Raw genomic sequence first — 22,289 nt, forward strand, 5'->3', positions numbered from 1 at the left:
CTCTCATCCTCCCTCCCTTTCTCTCATCCTCCCTCCCTTTCTCTCATCCTCCCTCCCTTTCTCTCATCCTCTCTCTCCCTCTCTCTCTTATTTTACAATAATAAGTATTAGGTGTGAGATCATTGATGGATCACCTACTGATGAAGATCAGGTTGTTAGACATCATTCACTGTGAATATGAGACGTCAGTCTGAATGATTTCCTGTCGGTCAGTAAAGTAGTTAATAAATGAACAGATGATAACCTGCAGCTGTTCTCTCCATCAGATGCCTGTGAACTGGAGCTGGACACAAACACAGTACACAGGACACTCAAACTGTCTGACAACAACAGGACGGTGACACATGTGGAGGAGGAGCACTCATATCCTGATCATCCAGAGAGATTTGGCTACTGGCCTGAGCTGATGGGTAGAGAAGCTCTGACTGGTCGCTGTTACTGGGAGGTCAAGTGGAGCGGAAGGGTTGATATAGCAGTGACTTACAGAGGAATCAGCAGGAAAGGAGTCAGTGAGGACTGTGCGTTTGGAAGGAATGATCAGTCCTGGAGTCTGAGATGCTCTGATGATGGTCGTCACTATGTCTGGCACAATAACAGCATAACAACCATCACCTCCTCCTCCTCCTCCTCCTTCTCATCCTCATCCTCCTCATCCTCCTCCTCCCCCCCGTCCTCTGGAAGAGTAGCAGTGTATGTGGATTATCCTGCTGGCTCTCTCTCCTTCTACAGAATCTCCTCTGACACACTGATCCACATCCACACCTTCAGAACCACATTCACTGAACCTCTCTATGCTGGGTTTACGCTCCCTTCTGATGGTTGCTCAGTGGCTCTGGTTCCTCTGCAGGTCTGAGAGCAGCCGCGGCGTTATGGGTAGGGATGGGTACCAAGCCCCGGTATTAAACGGGCCCCGGAGCTGAATTATTAAAGACCGTGGTACCGTTAAGCTCCGACGTTATCTGTCTTTTTATCGGTAAGGGAGACATCTAATATATCTCATATGCAGGGGCGGATCTACGGGGGGCAAGGGGGGCAGCTGCCCCCCCCCCCCCCACTGTAGAGCTTTGCCCCCCAGCTGCCCCCCTAACTTTTGTTTCCCTAAAACTGTACTAAAACAAACCTACACTATTTCCACAAGCTTCTCAATCAACGAAACAAGCATTACATTAGTTAAAAGTGAATCATTTTAAATATCATTTTAGGCCCGTTAAAAACGCAGCTACGGCCCTGCATTAAACTGCGGAGCGGCGTTCACACAGACCGCGGCTCACAGAGCTGCAGAGAGGGAGCGAGCTGTCCCAGCACCTATGGATCAGCTTCCCCTGGGAGCATTTCCCCTTCCACTAGTTTTGTTTTTACTAAGGACGAGAGCTTGAAACTAAATATTAATAAAACGCTGCCGTTTGATTCGATAGCGTTTAACAGACGGACGCTGTTTGGGGCGTTACGTTACAAAATACTACGCAGACAGCGTTAGCTGGGAGATCGATCACTTTGCTAAACTACACGGTAGCCTACTGTTAAATCCACGTAAACTACACATCACAGCCATGAGGCCAGATCAATGAAACCAGGATACATCCTTTACCGTAAAAACTGGATCTAAACACAGCTGCCTGTGTGCAAAAGGTGGCCTTGCAGACAGGAATTTTTGTGGGATGATCTTCGGTCAGCAAATTATATTCATTAGTGACCTCCCTATCCTTCTGCATATCGCTGTTGACAACCTTTGGACGTCTCCGCTGAACTTTTTTGACAGTGATCAGCTGCAAAAGGACTTGATCCTGCTCGATTTTAGTAGATCCAGAGTAAAAACACTGAACGTTTTTTAATAGATCCCCTGGGGTCAATGTGTCTGCGTGACAGAAGTTTGCTTTTGTATGAGAATGATAACAAGCGACAGCCGGCATTTTTCCTCCTCCTGAGTGTCTCATTTTCTTAATCTCCTCACGTACATGATTACATTTCGATGGCTTGCGTTTCTTCCCCACCGCAGAAACCACCACAGGTTCATCAATGCCGTCAAAATTATTCATGTTTTTATTGTTTGTTGAAGTAGATAATGACGAAAGCCGGTACATTCAGGGTGCCACCATTATTGTTTACACTGCGTGGAATGCTCTGTGATTGGTTGAGGTGCGTGGAATGGTGCGCTGTGATTGGTTAAACAGATGTATCGCATTCTGTAGAGAAGGGAGACTGGCGTTTGTCGCTGTTTGGAAAGAAAGTGAGAAAACAGGACAGAATAACACGGCGGATATCGCGTTTTGCGGAAAATTGAATGTTGACTTTTCAATACCGACGAAATACAATACTGATTTCGGCGGGAACTAATTTTTTCAAAAGTGCCGTTTATCGCGTTTTGGAACCAAACTCTTCATATTTAGTTTTACATTGTACATTGTAATGCAAAACAACCTGTTCCATTAATTCATTGCTTTAAAATACATTTTGTAGTTTCTTTTCATTTAAAATTATTGAAGTAAGCTTGAAGGGCACCCGATTGTTTGTCTGAACACCTTGTTTCTCTTGTGCATTAAGAACACTTGTGTTAGGGCATGAATTAACAATAAATAGGTTATATATAGTATAAAATACCACGTGCTGTCCGCCCTCCCATGCCACCCTGGCATGACCTCTTGCCCCCCCTTTGCCCCCCCATGTAAAATGTTCTAGAACCGCCACTGCTCATATGTATTATGCTACACAAACATTATATTGCAGTTTTAGTGAAGCCAACTCCGTTTCTAATATGCAAAAAGACTGCAAAATGCGTCTGATTATTTTTTGTATTTTCGATCTTTCCAATCCAGACGAGAGATCTCTCTCCGTCTGTGTGCGAGGGGGCGGGGCAGTTTACACACACGCAGCAGCTACATGCAGCAACACACACACACACACACACACACACACACACACACACACACACACACACACACACACACACACACACACACACACCACACACACACACACACACACACACACACACACACACACACACAACACACACACACACACACACACACACACACACACACACACACACACACACACACACACACACACACACACACACCACACACACACACACACACACACACACACACACACACACACACACACACACACACACACACACACACACACACACACACACACACACACACACACACACACACACACACACACACACACACACACACACCACACACACACCATCACACACACGCCATCACACACTCACCATCACACACACAACACACACACCATCACACACACACACAGGAGGAGATGGCGGAAGAACGCGCTCCGAGGTGTGGTTAAAGTTTACCCGTCTCGATGTGGATATTGCTCGTTACCAAAGTGGCTAATAAGAGTTAGTATGTAAGGGCGGGTAACACGAAGACAATTTGTGTCTAAACATTTAGCAAAAGTGCTCCACATCCAGACGCCAGACGGAGGGAATGCACCGGGTTCGACTGTCTTTCTAGTAGCTCTGTAAGCCCCATCCACGAGGAACGTTTCCACGGTCAGGTATTATGTATGCTAGCAGCAACACACAGAGTTAACTCAGAGATGAGTGAGGAGAGAGGAGAGATGAGAGAGGGGATGAGAGAGGAGAGATGAGTGAGAGGAGAGAGGAGGAGAGATGAGTGAGGAGAGGATGAGAGAGGAGGGAGAAGAGAGAGGAGGGAGAGGAAATATGAGAGAGGAGGGAGAGGAAATATGAGAGAGGAGGGAGAGGAAAGACGAGAGAGGAGAGATGTGTTGAAGAAAGGAAGAAAATGGAAAAAAGTATTTTATTATATAAAGCTTAAATATGCTTAAAACTCTGAATGCCATAGTCATGTATCGTATAATTTAATGCTTTAGCAATATAAACAGGATGCATAACAAAAATCCTTAAAAACATAGGTCAATCAATCAATGTTTATTTATATAGCCCAATATCACAAATGTTACATTTGTCTCAGTGGTCTTCACAGTGTGTACAGAATATCAGTATGACAATACGACCCTCTGTCCTTAGACCCTCACATCGTACAAGGAAAAACTTCCAGAGAAAACCCACAGTTTAAAGGGGAACATGGGAGAAACCTCAGGGAGAGCAACAGAGGAGGGATCCCTCTCCCAGGACGGACAGACGTGCAATAGATGCCGTGTGTAAATTGAAAAGATAATACATTTGCAACATAGGTAGTCCAAATGTTTGGAAATGCATGTGTCTATAATAGGAAGATGAATCCACAAGGATATCCATCCAGGACCTATGATCCAGGATGGATCTCATAAAGACCTATAGTACGCACTTCCTCTTTCGAGGAGATTAACTTTCTATGCACTTCCCATTTCGAGGAGAACATCTGTTATACACCTCTGAACGCACCAGCTTGCACACAAAGCATGTGACAAACCACGGGAAAGAAGAGGATAAAGAAGACTGAAGAACATCGGAGAGCAGTTCCTCTTCGTACCCAGTTCGAACTCGAACTCTCCAGCTTGTTTAGCAAGGCACGGAAGACGATCGTATTACTTACTCGCATTGAGGCAAACATCTCGGATATAATATGTATCTGGGCAAAACACATTTTATTTTTTATTGTTGTTGTATGATGTTGATGTTATAACTTGTGAAACTTTAATAAAACTACCTGTTCACATTTGTGAGAGGAAACTAAAGTCCATGTAGCCCTTCTGATTATTGTTGGATAAGTGACAATTCAGACGGCAATGTAACCTGTTCCCACGTAGCTTGAGTCCTGAATCCAGTTTGATTCCAGTGTCCTGTTCCTTGGCTGAGGATCAATCCCTGACGGAGTCTTGCAGAGACACCAGAGAGAACAATAGGTAAGTCGCACCTAAGATAACTCTGTTGCTGGATTCTATGTCATATTGGAGGTCGCCACGATCGGTTGATCTTAAATACGGCAGCAGTGCTTTACGGGTATTGTAAGACATAAAAATCAATATTGAATTACGTAATTTAGCTTAAACACACAGTAAACTCAAAACTGTTTTATTCTAAAAACAGTTCCGATTAAGTTTATTTTGAAAAGCTGTATTGAAAGGCGTTGCCGTTGTCAACCGTGTCCACTTCCGGTTTTACGTTGACAACGATTACAGCCATTAAAATGCATTAAATAAAAAGTCATGAATGAGTATGAGGAGAAAAGGCGTGTGGAACACCTTCATACAATGAACAGACAACGTCTAAATCCTCTGTTATGCGCGATATCGGACATTGGAGAGAGAAGAGGGCAGACCACCTACGCCACAGCCGCCATTGAAAGGAGGAGCCCTGAATCAGATACAGACGGAGAAACAACGTGTTCTCGCTCTCTTTCCACCGGATCAACTTCGAGACAACAGCTGTTGGTCGGAAAACTGACATCTTGGTGCCAGGATAACAACCTCCATGTCAACGTCAGCAAAACAAAGGAGCTGATTGTGGATTACAGGAAGCAGCAGGGAGAGGGACACACCCCCATCGCCATCAATGGGACTACGGTGGAGAGAATCAGCAGCTTCAGGTTCCTTGGGGTCCACATCACTGAGGACCTGACATGGACTCTTCACACCAGGGACGTGCACAGACATTTGGAGGGGCTATTGCTCTAAACAGGAAAAAGGGCCTCCCCCCGAAAAAAAATATAAGACCAAAACGATTAATACATTAACTAATTTGAACAGTAATTCACATCATCATCTCATAACAAAATAAGCTAAAGCAACTACTTGCATTCGGTGACTTGATTTTTAAAATGAAAACCAGGGACATGTTTTGTTTTGCGGTCCATATCTCATTAAAATATCTAATGTTAGAAACTACTAAAGAAAAAATGGGGACAATCAATGTAGTTTGACCATTGCAGACATACTGACAAAATAGGGCTTCTATAATTACCTTAAATAAACTCACTAATTAATTAAACCAGTTCAATACGCATTATTCTTATCATTCTTTATGAGCGCAGTAATGTGTAAGGTATCTAATTATTTATTTAGTATTCCATAACTTAATAACAGAGATGGTCAAATTAAAGTAGAGACATGGCAGAAATCTTACAATGAAGCGGGGCAGTGAAGTGTTCTCTGAGAGAGGGCGATCAAGAGAAGAGAGCGAGCGGCCCCGTCGAGGGAGTTTACCATGTAAGAAGAAGGAGAAGAAGAAGAAGAAGAAGAAGAAGAAGAAGAAGAAGAAGAAGAAGAAGAAGAAGAAGAAGAAGAAGAAGAAGAAGAAGTAGTAGAAGAAGAATGAAGCTGGTGTGTTTCCCGCAGCGAGACACTACAATACTAATCGTGGGCTTATCATGGTGATTCGACCACAACAGAAAAAATAAAAAACTCTCGCTCTCTCCAGATGGGCAGGTCAGCCAAAAAGGGGAAACGGGCCGTTGCCCGGGCAACAATAGCCCGTACCTGTGCACGTCCCTGCTTCACACCACCACCATCACCGAGAAAGCTTGACAGCGGCTCTTCTTCCCCCGCAGGCTGAGGAGGTTCAAAATGGATTCCAGGATACTCTGCAATTTCTACAGGTGCACCATAGAGAGTATCCTGACCTTCTACAGGTGCACCATAGAGAGCATCCTGACTGGCTGCATCACGGCCTGGAACGGCAGCTGCACCGCCCTCAACCGTAAGGCTTTACAGAGGGTGGTGAAAACTGCAGAGAACATCACCAGGACGGAGCTGCCATCCATGGAGGACCTTTACTCCCAGCGGCTCAGGAAGAAATCCCTCAGGATTATAAAAGACCCCCATCACCCCAGCCACAAACCGTCTGGCAGGCGTTACCACAGCATCCAGACTAAAAGCACCAGACTCAGGGACAGTTTCATCCCACAGGCAATAAGACTGTTAAACACCTGAACTGTTGAAACAACATCCATAACATTCATCTGCTACTTAGTAATTATTTATCTATTATCTAATATATCATTCCAATAACTTGTATATAGACTCGTATTGCACTATTCCACTTTTTTTTCTCACTTTTTTTAAAACTATTTTTCTTTTTTGTATTACTTTTAATATAATATACTTTAATATTGTTTTAGTATAGTCTGCTTATCTGTATTATTGTGTTGCATTGTTGGAGAAGCCTGTGACCTAAGATTTTCAACGACATAATTACTCTGTAGCTATGTTAGTTTGACAATAAAGAACCTTGAATCTTGTTGTCCCCTGTATCGCTCTGTTTGTTTCATTATCACGTTACTTAAAGGGGACCTATCATGCAAAATGCACTTTTGTACGTCTTTTATACATGAATATGTGTCCCCGGTGTGTCAGGGAACTCACCAAGTGTCAGAAAACACAACCCTCTCTATTTTCCTCCATACCCAAATCTCTAAAAAAAAGGGGCTGCAACGGATCTGATACAGACTGATCCAGATTTGAACACTGTCCTGACGTCAGGACGGTGGCGCTACGGCTATTGGTCAATTCTCCACCTATCAGGCCATTGCCGCTCGAAAGCGCTGGAGACGCTGTAGTACATATGCCAGGCCTGTAAGTGGCGCTGTAGTCTGCCACAAAAGCAGCGAAGAAGACTTCCCGCGCATGGTTTCCCTTCTGTTTATTCTCAGCTGTGGCTCTTTTTCTCCCTCCCCGAGGCAAGCGTTTGCGCCTCCTGCTTTAAAACAAATGAATAATGACTCTATATAATCATATGTAAATAACATGTTCTTTTCCCCATAATGACCGCGTCGCTGCACGTTATCCCGCTTATTACATGGCCACATTCTCAACAAACGACATGACTCCCAATATTAATTGAAATGTTTTTATGGATTTAGAAAATTATTTTATTAATTTAACAAATAGTTGTATGTATTGATTTAAATTGACATGCATCCGCTAAGAAAATAGTCCGTTGTTACTGTTTGAACTAACGTAGCAACGGCAGGAACTGCTTCTATTTTTTCTGCGAACATTTGTTTGAACTTTGTTTTTGAGGAGCTTTTTGATTACAGATTTGAAAACATTGTTGCTTGCTTTAAAAGTAGCACAATACATTATGTCAAACCATGGAAAGTATCTAGATATCCCTGCCCTAATGCCAAAATAACTGCCAACTGAATATGTGTCGCCGTTTGATGTCTATGTCTGGACCGCTGCGTAAAAAGGAGGGTTTCTGCCCCGTTACTTCTCTTCTTACTTCTATAAGAATAAAACACGGAGGACGGAGATCCCTTTTTCTCCCCCTCTTCTGACAGACCAGCAGCTGATCTCAAAGCACACTCCGCTCTCCTGCAGGGGGGCGTGGTCAGCTGCAGCTCACAGAATCAGCTCACAAAAACAGGGCTGGAAAGAGCAAATAGAGCGAAATGAGGCATGGTTAAAATGCAGGATCTTTTTGTTATTTTGAAAAAAAAACTATATACGTATATACTTTATATAGGTATGGCCCTACAATATATGTTTCAAATATAGCATGATAGGTCCACTTTAATTAAAGTACCAATTTGAACCTTTTCAGAGACTCCATTAGTCTCTTATTTTAACTTCCTCCTGGACGCGAGAACAACGAACACAATCCAACAAGTGGTGACCCTGACGTGATTTCGCGGATTCCAGGAGAGCAGCTGCAGTTTTCAAAGGAGGTTGAATAAAGCAGGCAGACATACACTAGGGCCCATACAGAAAGGTAAAGAAGTACCTGTTTATTCAAAATCTGCAATAGATTACATAGTAAATCATTAGGAGTGTGTGTCTGTCTGGTAAGTTGAACTCCTGAGAAAGACTTCCTAGTTTAATGTAAAAAAAACAAAAACTAAATTTGCAACAAGATATAACACGTGGCGTTGTTCTGAAGCAAACAGGGTGAGTCTAATTTCCTTTCTTTGTTCTTTCATTGACGCTGCATGATTTTAATGTTTGTGTGTTTTTTAAGCAGGAAATATTAATGTGTGTTTTTAATTAAAAGTGTGTATTAGAGGTTGGAGACCTAGAAAGACAGTTAAAGGCTGATAAATTGAAGTGGGTGTCTCTTGTAGAACAGTTTGAGGCTGTTAAGAATAAGCTAAAAGAGTCCTAGTTTATTTAGGCCTGATAAAAGTTTGAGGCTTTATCAGTGGTTATTCTGTTGTGTTTTTACCAAGCATTGCTTGTGTATTACGAAGGGAGTACTACGACATGATCATGTTAGATTAGGGTGACCAGACGTCCCCGTTTTCCGGTGACAGTCCCCGTTTTCCGGGGACAGTCCCCGTTTGTATTGGCCTGTCCCCGGTTGAAACAGTCCCCGGAAATGTCCCCGTTTTTTAATATACGTTAAAAACACATAGCAAGGTGGAATAAAAACGTTTCATGTCAGGAAACACTGAGTAAACAGACTGTGGCCAAGCCAGCCCCCACTTCGGAAAAAACAGTCAAGCCAGCCCGCACGTTGTATTGCGTGTGCGAATATCCTATGCATTACGGTAGAGGCCTGTAAAAACTGCCTTCAAAATAAAAGCGTTTACTCGGTCAATAACAAATATACCTAAAAAACACACCACACATATTCATATATACTGGAGCTTAAATTAAGAAATATGTACAATATAATGTGATCAATAATTCTTTAAAACAAACTATGTATAACTACCACATTATAACTGAGTAAATGTAAAATGTAAGGATACAGTTATGAAGACATATCTGACATTTCCACTGGTTGACTAATTTCAATTGATGTTGACACCATCTCACAACACTCCTAAAATAACATTACTTTCTGAAGCACAATTTAAAATGTATGCTGTTTAAAATCTCAAATTAGATCTATTGTCCATCTATATTTTGATTATTATTTAATGGAAACTGTCCATAATCAAAGAGTCATTTGAAGTCAATCAAATACTTATTTCACTTCAGGGTGATAGCAGGAGACCCCATCTAGTCAATCAAAGAAAATCAGGACAATCTGATGTAGAGTTTCAAAATAAAATAGTTTTGAAATCTCATATATGGGCTATCGTCCTTCTGTTTGTATACAAGAATAAATAAAAAACTGTCAAATTATCAAAGACTTATTTCACTCCAGGGTGATAGCAGGACACCCCATCTGGTCACTCAGAGAGAATCGGGACATTCTGATGTAGAGTTTCAAAATAAAAGACCTTTGTAGTCTCATATATGAGCTATCGTCCTTCTGTTTGTATCCAACAGTTAAAATGTTTGAATTACATTGAACCAGAATTGTCCCCCTTTATTCTTTAACAGTGAAGAAAATTGGATATCTTAATGAGATTTTGACCGCAAAACTTAAAATGACCCCAGTTTTAATTTTGAAAATCTGGTCACCTTACGTTAGATAGACGATAGTCTTCTAACAGTCCATGATTTGTTTCCACATTTAGTCCCACAATAAACAACAACAGATAATCATAGTGAATATAAAGTTAAATATTACGTTTTAGGTTTGAGGTTTATAACATAAGGATTTGAGGTCCATTTTTCATAGTAAACTAGATATAATTGTTATTATTTTAAACTAAAGTATTGTTTGTGTTGTATTTCTAAACTATAGCTTACCACACATCTGGGTTCTTTGTTACGGTTTATAAAATCACCACCTCATGATTTAATCTAATCTGTGAGAGTCCATTGTGTTCTTTAAAAGCTCTTTGTTCTTCAGGTCAGAGGTTGAATTAATCAGTATCCATCTTGTTTTGACCCCATGAGGAACGAACACATGTCAGTCGCCATTCTGTGAAAGGAAATAAAGGGATTCCTTTGTTCTTTGTTAGTTTGACCCCATGAGGTCACAAGTCATTCTTTCTGACCACCCTCTTGTGAAAGACAAATCATTGTTCTTTTGTCACATTTTGAATGAGAAAATATGATATTTAGTCTAGTGGATGGTATCAGTACTACAAGTAAAGAAATACATTTGCAAAAAATTGCACCGGCCTACTTTAGGCCCGCCCTAAAGTAAATGCTACTGACAAACACTGAAACACAGGTTTTTAAATGGAAAACGTGTTTTATGTAGACATGTACATAACACCTTATTTGAAGCTTTACTATTTGTATTTTTAATTGAAAATGGCTTAAAGTTTGCAATGATTTGTACTGTAATGTTTGAATTAATACACGTGTTTTAGTCACTGATGGTCTCTTGTTTAAACAATTGTTAACATCTGGACCTTCCCCCATAGTCTACAGTAAATTATACTTTAAAAGTGTACTATGCATAGATATTAGTAAACCTTCATGGTAATTCCTCTGATCGTGTACGCCTAACAAAGGTAGTATTTATAAGAAGTGCTTCATGCTTTCTATATTCCCAAAGATGTCCACATGGTATCTAATCAGATCTGGTTTACTATACATCTATTTTATAAAAAAACAAAAACATTTGGCTTGAATCGTTATCAGACTGAAGAGAAAGTAAAATATAGAAATGCTAAGCATGTGAGAAAACAGCAGACGAGGTAAACCTAAATAAACAAACTGTTACGATCTCAGACACTTAGGATGTAGGACCCAATTGCAAGACCCGGGAGACAACAACAAAAAAGGTAACTATCAAATCTCTAGCCGAGATGACAAAAATAGAGAACAAAAAATGAAAGTGCTCACGTAGTGAGGAATCAAACCTTTCAAGCGTACAAGGAGCATTAACCTGATCATAGCAAGAGACAATACGCATAAACCTGAACATGACAAAACCAACTGACACTGATGAGCACAGGAGACACAGAAGGGATGACAGGTGAAAACAATCAGGAAATTAGACACACCAGGGAAACTAACGACAGACAGGAAAACACAGGGAGAAAGACCAGACAATACGCAGGGAGGAAAACATGACAAGGAGAACAGAACAACACCCACTACCAGACACACAAACTTAAAACCGTGACACAAACAATGTATTGTATTATAATATACAAGTACATAAAAATCACATACCATATGTTATATACCATATCCATTTGTAATTAAATTAAGCAAAACTGTTAAATTGAGCTGTGGTAAAACAGCAAACTCTAATTTATGTATATACATTATTTAACAATTGTGACTGTTTTACAGGAGGAGGAGGAGGAGGAGGAGGAGGAGGAGGAGGAGGAGGAGGAGGAGGAGGAGGAGGAGGAGGAGGAGGAGGAGGAGGAGGAGGAGGAGGAGGAGGAGGAGGAGGAGGAGGAGGAGGAGGAGGAGGAAAGATATTAAGAGTTGCAAAAAAGGAAATAAAGACTCAGTCTGTCAGTGATAGGGTTCATGTGGTTTAGCTTGACTCACTCACTCCATGACGGTTCGACTGACCTTTCTTCTCATCTTCACTGGACTTACAGGTCAGGCACAAGACTCACAACTTAAAAACATCTTTTATGTGTATGCTGGAGTGAATTTCTAAAATGTCAAGGCTTTAATGACGACATTTCTTTAAACATGAGCTAATATGAACATCAACATTATTTAGGCCATCTAAAGGAAGAGTATTGATCATTTTTTATTTACCTTTTCATAATAATAGGCTACTTATTGTAAGTCGCTTTGGATAAAAGCGTCAGCTAAATGTAATGTAATAATGTTGGGTTTGCTTTTGTTGCAGGAATTCACAGCAGGAAAGTGTCAGTGAGAGCTGGAGGTTCGATCACTGTCCCGTCTCTATGAGCCACAATATAAAAACCATGTGAAATACTTGTGTAAAGGATATACTTGGGACTTCTGTTCTTATGCAGTTAAAACAAACAAACCAAGCAGTTCAGGAAAGTTTTCGATCTCTGATGACAAAAGACAAAGAGTCTTCGCTGTGACTATAAATGACCTGACTGAAGAGGACACTGGTTATTACTGGTGTATGGTGGAGATTAATGGAGGATCAGATTCGGGAACACGTTTCCACCTGTCAGTCAACCAAGGTAAGATCCAAATGATGTATTTGCCAGATTTAACAATATTAAACATGTATTTAAACACCAGGAGCATGTACCAAATACGCTGCTTACAAGTTTCCATTGAATTATGTTTCCATTAAGACACACCACCAGATGATGACAGGATTCAGTGGAGAAGAAATAACCATAGATTATCACGATCATAACGTTGGAGAAATACAGTGGTGCAAGCTGGGCAGCTCCTGTGTGACATGGCCGAATGGAGTGTTAGATAACTCAAGAGTCACCATCAAAGTCATTAATTCCCGTGTTTTCACTGTGACTCTGAGCGGACTGAGGACAGAGAGCAGCGGCTGGTATGTGTGTGTTAAAGGAGACTTACAGATGCCGGTGCACATAACTGTTACTGAGAAACAGCAGCAAAGGTGAGCGATTTTCTCGTTATCATGCTAATGTTGACTGTTTATACAAGTCTGTCATTCACATTACGTTTATTTATTTATTCCTGCCGCAGTGTTTCAGGGAATTTAGAGAGCTTCATCATCCCTTTGAGTTTGCTGATCTTCATTGTTATGGTGGCCATGTTAATCTGGTTTATGTTCAAAAAGCACCGTAAATCTATGCCGAATTATGCTCAATCCAAATAATAGCATTTTTGTTATTGTGCGTTAATCATAAATATATTTACTATTAATGCAGATAACTGTGCATTATTGTCACTAAAAATACTTTTTATCGCTTCACTTTTAGGACAGACCAAAGAAGAATCCCCAGCCACAATAATTGTAAGATATGATCATTCATTTCCAAATGCAATATTTTACAAGAAAGGAAATTGGTATTAACTTATTTCACACTGCAGCAATTCTAGATAAAATACGATTTTACTGTACTGTCCCCAGGGCCGGCTCTAGACCCCCCCCCCCAGCCAGATAGAAAATAGAAAAGATAAAGATCGATGGAGTATCCAAGGAATACACAATATAATGGGGGATGGACGTCACATCCTCTAGGGGGGTCCGGGGGTATGCCCCCCCGGGAAGAGATGTTTTAACATTTGAAAGTAAAATGCTTCAATCTGGTGCACTTTGAGCAGAATTACTAGAGACTAGATCTAGGGGGTACAACTCTAAACACCCATATGAAAAAGATCGGTTTCAAATAAGTATGTGAACATAACCAACAACCTACCATAGCCAATATAAAATAAATGTAACTTATTTTATTTTTGTTCTTCATTCATATCTTATTTTACCTAGTTAACATTTATTTATGCATATTTTTTTATCTCTCCAATTTAAAACGATATGTCTGGTTTAATGTCCTAAAGTATACATTGGAATGATTTCAAACCTGTTTTATCCCAATAATTATAAAGGAGTGCCTTGGAAATATTTGTTTACATAAATTGTGATCAAACCGTTTGAGACCCACTGAGATAACTTAGACTAAAGTGAACTATCTAAACCCTCAGAGTCCTTTACCTCACTGAGCTGTAGTTATCAGCCTCTCAGTCTGACTTTAGAGGACTCTCCCTCCACATCATTGTAGAAACATCTTCTTCGTATATCCGTTAGAGCAGCTAGCACCAGATGCTAATAACAACAGCGCCAGGACCGGTGCACCCTCCCTTTCTCCCTCGCTCGCACGCTCACTCACACTTTGGCTGTGAGCTGCGGGTGCCTGATAAGTCAACATCTCCCACTTTCATCATTTACAGCGCCCATCGTACGCGGCAAATGAAATGTAACCGGGGTGAAAAGGGTGTTACATTTACTTAATTATGAATATTGTCACATCAAGGCCGAAAATTAGGATGAGCACAATCGGTCCAAAAAAAAGTCCCCAGATCTGGCGCCCTAGGCGAACATCTATAACGCCAGTGCTACGGGCCGGCCCTGACTGTCCCTTTGAAGCTACAATGAATCACTGTAGACATCACATTAATACTTATTACATATGATGTATATTGTCATAATTACTAATTACTCTTATTCATACTTTCTTTGTAAAAGGACAATAGACCTATCGCTAAGCCACGCCCCCTTTGAAAACTCGGACAAACAAAGCCGACCGTGAATGACTCTTGACAATGGCCGCGGGGGGAGTTCAAGTTAAAATAACATTAAAATAGAAGCAAGAGCTAATAGAAGCAAGAGCTAATAAAAGCAACAGCAGATGAAAGTTAACAGTTAAAAGCAAGAGTAAAAAGGTAGCCATGTATTTCTTTATATAAAATATCTAATCTTGTTGCCTGTCGTGTGTAGTGGTGACTGTTGTGTAACCATTGAAAGGATAATATGATGTTGAATGTTAGCAGTGGTGGTCACTACATTAAATCTATAACTATAACTGTCCTTGTTGGTCATCATTTTCACTGTTATGCACCTGGCTGACTGTAGCGTTACCTTTTTTTGGGTGAGGGTCTGTGTCTTTTCGGAGCAGCACACACGAGAGCCCGGATGGGATCTGATATTCCAGAGTTGGCTTCCCATCTCTGAAGTGCTTTGAGGTGAAAAGACAGTTAGCAAAAGTTAGCTAAAAACACCAGCTAACTAGCGAGGACGAAAAGTCAGACAGCAAACGTTGATGTTGATAACACTGTAGCTAGTTAGCTGGCTAACAAGTTGGCAGCTAACGTTAGCTAGCTAGTTGGCAGTCAAAGTCAATCGTTAGCAAACTAATAGTTTGGTCTACGTTTCTAATACATACCGTCAAATATGATGTCTTTATGAATTGACCTTACCTTTGAGCAAACATAAGTGTCCTTGATAATTGTCTTCACATTCAGTTGTGTATGTGGTTGACGACACAGCATAATCCACCGCTTGCATTTGTCGAGTTTTGTTTTGGACTTCGGAAAAGGTACGAAATATACTCCTCCATCCAGTCTTTCAGGGTACCTGGTGTCCGAAATTACAGGTACCCCACGCACAGCGTTTCACCATCAGATATTAGCTAGATAATAAACATAGAAACTGAACTCTTCACAGTGGTTTCGATCACAGACGTCTGGTTTTGGTTTGATGCGCCCCACAAACGGCTTTTCTGGTGATGTCCGAGTTTTCTGTCAGGAGGGATTTTCGCTGTGATATGATTGGACAAATTCTATTTGGGGCGTGGTTTAGCGATAGGTCTATTGAACATTAGGCTTTTGGTTCATATTTGCCATTCAAATTCTGTCCTTTGCTCTTTAACACAGTCTAATGCGGAAGTAACATACAGTACTGTCAAGAGAAAGACAGGTCAGGTAAGACACTGTGTAAAAATGATTGGCACAGAACATTACACATTTGAATAAAAAACTATTCAGAGTAAGGTTTTGGGTAAACTCTTATGGTGATTCAAATGATCATCCGTTTACCCTAAAAAGGAAGAATTGTTCATGTTCATGTTGATGGTTTGCAGCTTGGTCTCGCTGAAGAGGAAGTAACATACAGCGATGTTAAACGCATGAGAAGAGCTTCAGAAAAGGTCTTAACCAATAAAAACACAACTTGCATTTCACAACAGGATTACAGAAGTAGAAAGATAAGATCTCTCAGGCAGCATTTATTATTTCATCATAAACATTTGTTTTTATGAAGCAAAGTTAAATTGTTAAATTGATCTGAACGTGTCTGTCTCTTCTTTCTTCCACAGTGGTCAGAAGCTAGATGTGGACGTGATGTACTCCTCTGTGGTCGCTGGAGAACGTCAAACTAAACAAAGGGTACGTTTTCATTTACATGTTGTATTCTATGGTAATAGTGAAGCCTGAACATCTTCAGGCGAGGTAACCCTTAACCATTAAAACCATAACTTGTACAGCACAAAATAACTGCACGAAAGAGCATAGGCCTATAGGTTCATGTATTTTAACTTTCAAAATAATCAACTTTTAAATGTTCAGCTGCTAGTATTGAATACGTAGGGTTTATGTTTGATATTTCTTCAGTCATTTCATTTTGTATTCTGTTCTGCAACAGGTTGAATGTAACAAAGAGCAGCATGGCTAGTTCCAGGAAACTTGAGAATGTTACCCCGACCCTTGATTCACTGGAACTTCTTTTGTGATGACGTTGTTGCAACTTGCCATCATGTGCTCTTTGGTTTTGCAGAACCCTCTTACTTCTTTTTTTGAGGGTTTGCATCTTCTGCTTTTAGTTATCTCCCCTACACAGCTGCTAAATATATATATTTTAAAGTATTGACTTGGACCTTGTTTCCCACGATCACCTTCAATTCAAGAGTCAGGTTTGTTTCTTCTAAAATCCATCTAACAAACCTCTCTTTTGCATTAACAAAAGCTTTCTACACTCTTGATGTTGAAAATTAGGTTTCAGAACCAAAAAAAACGTTTATTTTACCATAATGTTCATTATGTGATGTTTGGTGTAAAAATGTATGATATTAAATAACAAAAAATTAAACATGCAACCGAAAAAATTAAACAATTGATCTGCCAGTTGTCTTCCTCCTCTTCTTATTTTCCATGGAAACGCATCCCTTGCCAAAAAACACGATGTTGTCGTAACTGATATGAAAATGGTCAAAACACCACCAGACTGCAGATGACAGTTAATGGTCCAGCCCTCAACATGTCTATGTGCCATTATTGAGTTTTCCTCAAAAGCTGTTGCCATGGCAACGCATCCTTCGCCGTAAAACACGATATTGCTATAACTCCTATGAAAATTGTCAAAAAGTGCTCAAACTTCACAGTTCAGCCGTGAAGACATCTACGTGACGGTTTTGACATTTCTTCAAATGCCGTTGCCATGGCAACACAATGCTCGCTATGAAACACGGTTTTCTCATAACTTTTGCCACAATCAACAACCTGATCAACTCTATGCGAAGGAGATGTGTTGCACTGCGTGAGGCAAATGGTGGTCACACCAGATACTGACTGGTTTTCGGACCCCCCCAATAAAGCAAAACTGCACGTTTCAGAGTGGCCTTTTATTGTGGCCAGCCTAAGGCACACCTGTGCAATAATCATGCTGTCTAATCAGCATCTTGATATGCCACACCTGTGAGGTGGGATGGATTATCTCGGCAAAGGAGAAGTGCTCACTATCACAGATTCTTTCAGATTTGTGAACAATATTTGTGAGAAATGGTTATTTTGTGTATAAAGAAAATGTTTTATATCTTTGAGTTCATCTCATGAAAAATGGGAGCAAAAGCAAAAGTGTTGCGTTTATATTTTTGTTCAGTGTATATCAAACCCATTTTCTCAGTGCCTTTCAAATTGTCATCTCTACTATAAAACCAGATGGGTGTGTTTTGCAGGAGCAGCCACAGCGTACGGTATCGGCTTCACGGAGGTGAGGTGGGATCAGTGGGGGGAGCTGGCTCTCGGGGGTTTCTCTGGCCTCGGAGCAGCAGCACTCTTCCTCATGACCTTCATCAGAAACATCTGGGTCTGCTACGCCGGATACATCGTATTCAAGTGCCTGTACATGCTGCTGATAACAATAGCCATGTAAGAGGTGTCTTATCAAAAGGGAGACGTGTTTATTATTGCAGGCAGAACAGGAAATCGTGCATTTAAGTAAACAATCCTTCTCTTTTAGGTACCAGATTGCAGCCGACCTGACGATGGAGAGGTATGCTCTGGTGTTTGGAGCGAATAACTTTGGAGCGTTGGCTCTGCAGACCATCATCACCTCTGTGGTGGTGGACAGCAGAGGGCTGGGCCTGGGCATCATTCCTCAGGTGAGGAGGCAGATCAGAAAATGTAACTCAGGTCTTCTGCAGATGAAGTGATGGTCTGTTTTTTGTTGCAGTTCACCATATACGCCAGCTACTTCTCACTCATCGCTGTCGTTTTCTCACTTCGGGGACTTTTTACCATTTGGAGAAGCGACAAAGAGCCCACTGCTGCCGTCAGAAATGACGACACCTTATCCGTTTATGCTTCAAGCCTTGCACCTTATCTGTAAATATTGATCTTATATGAATGAAAAAGCTTGACGACACAAATTCTGAAACTTTGCAGAGTTAAAAGCTTCAAATTACTGACTGCAACACCATGAATATAAATCTTTTTTTTTTTTTTTATATATATATACAAAACAAATGTACACGATTCTCCATACATCAATATAAATGAATGGTTTGGTCATTTCTTCTTATTTAAAATTCATTTTAATATATATATATACTGTATATATTTACACATTAACTTAAAATTCTCTAATACCCTAATGCAAGTGATTTCAGCCCAGCAGCCATTCTTGAGAGGATTCCAGAAGCTTTGTGACCCTCTGTCAGCAGGAGGGGACGAGGCAGAGAAATGAGACCCCCGCCGACGCTTCTTTATCTCTCGCAAACAGAATAGGTTTTTTTTTTTTTTTTTATTATGGGAGAACTACGGTGGCCGACAGGTGCAAACGCGTTACACCGACCCAACACATTTCCATTATGGGAAGCAAGCTGCAGTTTCCAAAAATGCAGTTTCCAAAAACGCATGCAGATTTGCTGCTAGCTAGCTAACGTAGCTAACTTAGTCATTTACAGATATACATATTTCACTGTCAATATGTTTCTATTTGACTTTTTAGTTTAGTTTTATTTGATATTTTGAGATGTTTTGATTTTATGTGTATGTTTGTTTAGCTTCTCCTCTTTTTTATTTTCACATTGTCTCGTTCACATGTTGCTGTGACGAAACCATCTCCTGAAATGGGATCAATAAAGCCAATCTTATTAACTTATTTCGAATATACTGACAAAACACATTTTGAGGTTGCAGTGCGTTTCTCCTAATGGAATGTGTTGGTCCGCTGCAGCACGTTGGCACCTGTCGGCCACCGTAGAACAGTTTACCTAAAAAGGAACCCGCACAATTAAACAGTTGGTTCTTCACAAATACAGTAAGTGGCGGTACCCATTAACTTACCAGGAAGCAACAGATCTGTCTGAACAAATCTTGTGTGTTAGATACAAATACTGATATGCACAAAAGCGCTAAAAGAAAAATTAATTATGTACAAAGTTGCAGCATAACGAATGGGATATACTGTTACAATAACTTAGTTTTCAGCCAGTTTGATTATACATTGTATTTCAGTCGAGGCCAGGCCAGTTGACAGGTTAAATAGAGAAGGGGGGGACCGTCCTCTCTCTCTGCACACACTATCACTTTGTTTTGTAGCCATGGACAGTGTCAGCATGATGCTCTGTCATATCTCTTGTGACAAACTGCGATAGAAAATACAAATCCTTACAAACATTGTGTTTAAAGCTACTTGTGAAACAAACGGTGCAATAGGTGCAAGCGCGCCAGTTGTTGACCCTGTAGTGGAGCGGAGGGGAGGGGTCGCTATAAGAAGGGGTTCGTTGAAGAGCCTCCTGCTGGATACTGAGCAGACGGAGCCGCACCCTGCAAGGTCAAAGGACACACACACACACACACACACACACACACACACACACACACACACACACACACACACACACACACACACACACACACACACACACACACACACACACACACACACACACACACACACACACACACACACACACACACACACACACACACACACACACACACACACAATCAGAAGGAGTAACTAATAACTTTGATTTCTAGTTTTGAGAGTAAACATAAATCCACAATCAAAGAGTATATATTCCAACCACTAGTGCTTCTTCTAGGGCTTTAATTGACGTAAATTGAAAGCATTAGATATGCTGATCGTCAGAATAATTAAAAACTATATTTGCTTGGAAAAGTACATACTATGAGGTTTTTAAAAATGACTTTATAGTGGAACTTGAGTAAAGCATTTATGGGTTTAAATTAAACGACATAACATACTATTTACTTGCATAGGCATCAGGGTTTCCGTTAGCCGGTAATTACCGGTTTTTAGCTGGAAAAATGTATTAAAAACCGGTAAATTCAAAACCTGCCGGTCAAAATGTCCGGTAATAATCGGCCGATATTCACTCTTAATAGTTTGATCGGTGCTCTCTATAAAGGCCGATCAGGAGAGCTGGATCTGATAGATATGGACATAAACGCGAGTGAAGTATAACCGGACGCGAGAGAGAGATCAGATCAGCTGCTGAGTCTGATGGAGACACGCAGCTCTGCATGATCACCTGAAGCTCCGCCCACTGTTTAGCGAGCTGCATGAGAAACTGACCAGCTGTCAGGAGAGAGAGGGAGGGAGATAAGTACTATAAGTAGTTCATTTGAATGTAATAATTATGTTGTTTGTTGATTGTGGAAGCGCATCATATATTGAAAAATGAATCTGAACTTTTCGATCTGTTACGATTATAAACTGAAGAAATAGAAAAATCCCATTAACTGAGTTTTAAACATCAGCATATCCGGTCATAGTCCGGTAATTACCTGCCAACGGAAACTCTGCTACACAATTCTTATTGTTATTATTGAAACAAAACCGGTAAGTTTCAAATTTGTCTGGTAAAATTAATTATTTCCGGACATTTCACCGGCAAGAAAAAATCCTAGCGGAAACCCTGATCGGCATATAAGGGATGTGTCGGCAATATTACTGCAGTGACGTCTTTGCACTCTTTACATATTATTTATACCATTAACTAAGAGATTGATTCGCAGCGTTCATTTCACAGCTCTTCTTTTTTGCAATCAATTGGTCTTTTTAATATAACTAAAATCTATGGTAATAAGGTAACAGCCTAATCTCCACCAACAACAGCCAATGCTAATGTGACAGAAGCCGCTTCATTCTACTGTAGGAGTATTACAACTAAATTGTTTCAACAAGAAATAAAGATATTTGACTAACCAGGAAGGGGTTGCTGGAGATCATAGGTCCGGACATTGTTTGTCCGAATGGAGTGCCAACGGGCTTGGCCTGGCCGAAGGCTGCAAATCCTCCGCCTGAAACACAGGTACGTCATCATTAGGGAACATCTCAACAATAGGGCAATGCTTTAACACTAGAACCGCCAGCGGGTACATTTTACCTGCAGCTGTTTCTTGATTGTATGTAACTTTTTTTTTAACAAAATATTGAAGTCTCCCAGTCTGTGACTTTTCCTGAAAGTGTGTTATGTAGCACCCTCTGTTGTTAAAAATTGTCAATATGAAGTCAGATTGAAAAAATTGCCAACATTTTTTGATTTATACCCATCAGCGCCAGCGGGTAATATTTACCTTATAGAAAATGCAGTGATTTTCGCGCTATTGATCTTGCGCGAAAGCATAAACATGACGTGTTGCTATAGCAACGCCTGTTGTTTACTGCGGTTCCTTATAGATAGATAGAGAGAGATAGTTATAGATAGAGAGATAGATAGACAGATAAATCACTGTGTGATCAAAACTCACTGTTAACCTTGTGTTCTGTATGATACATAAAAGAACATTGTACCTTGAAAATCAATGCATTCTAATAGCGGGTACATTTTACCCGTTGGCGGTTTTAGGTATACAGCGACCCCTGGCGGTTCTAT

At 40.6% G+C, this 22,289-nt stretch overlaps 3 protein-coding genes across 9 annotated transcripts in view; 2 read left to right on the top strand and 1 right to left on the bottom strand.

Annotated features, from left to right (window-relative positions):
* LOC117542297 (NLR family CARD domain-containing protein 3-like) overlaps positions 1-4,683 on the top strand; it is a 32,068-nt gene extending 27,385 nt beyond the window's left edge. For 3 of the 4 annotated variants that reach the window (XM_034209866.1, XM_034209867.1, XM_034209868.1), the window contains one exon: positions 267-1,078. In XM_034209866.1, the coding sequence (XP_034065757.1) occupies positions 267-853 (587 nt within the window). In that variant the 3' untranslated portion in view covers positions 854-1,078. Of the gene's footprint in view, positions 1-266; positions 1,079-4,033 lie in introns of those variants that run through there. The other variant, XM_034209869.1, reaches the window with a different exon arrangement.
* A 12,235-nt stretch (positions 4,684-16,918) lies between these two features.
* On the top strand, positions 16,919-18,897 carry LOC117542300 (thiamine transporter 2-like). The gene is made up of 4 exons (XM_034209874.1): positions 16,919-16,964; positions 18,117-18,309; positions 18,401-18,542; positions 18,614-18,897. The coding sequence occupies exons 1-4, from the start codon at positions 16,919-16,921 to the stop codon at positions 18,767-18,769; spliced, it is 537 nt and encodes a 178-aa protein (XP_034065765.1). The 3' UTR covers positions 18,770-18,897.
* Positions 18,898-18,955: 58 nt separating this feature from the next.
* agfg1a (ArfGAP with FG repeats 1a) overlaps positions 18,956-22,289 on the bottom strand; it is a 35,670-nt gene continuing 32,336 nt past the window's right edge. For all 4 annotated transcript variants that reach the window (XM_034209873.1, XM_034209872.1, XM_034209871.1 and 1 more), the window contains 2 exons: positions 21,620-21,714; positions 18,956-20,211 (listed from right to left, as the gene is read on the bottom strand). In XM_034209873.1, the coding sequence (XP_034065764.1) occupies positions 20,152-20,211; positions 21,620-21,714 (155 nt within the window). In that variant the 3' untranslated portion in view covers positions 18,956-20,151. The remainder of the gene's footprint in view (positions 20,212-21,619; positions 21,715-22,289) is intronic.

This window comes from Gymnodraco acuticeps, unplaced genomic scaffold (genome assembly GCF_902827175.1).
Source record: "Gymnodraco acuticeps unplaced genomic scaffold, fGymAcu1.1, whole genome shotgun sequence".
Lineage (NCBI taxonomy): Eukaryota > Metazoa > Chordata > Actinopteri > Perciformes > Bathydraconidae > Gymnodraco > Gymnodraco acuticeps.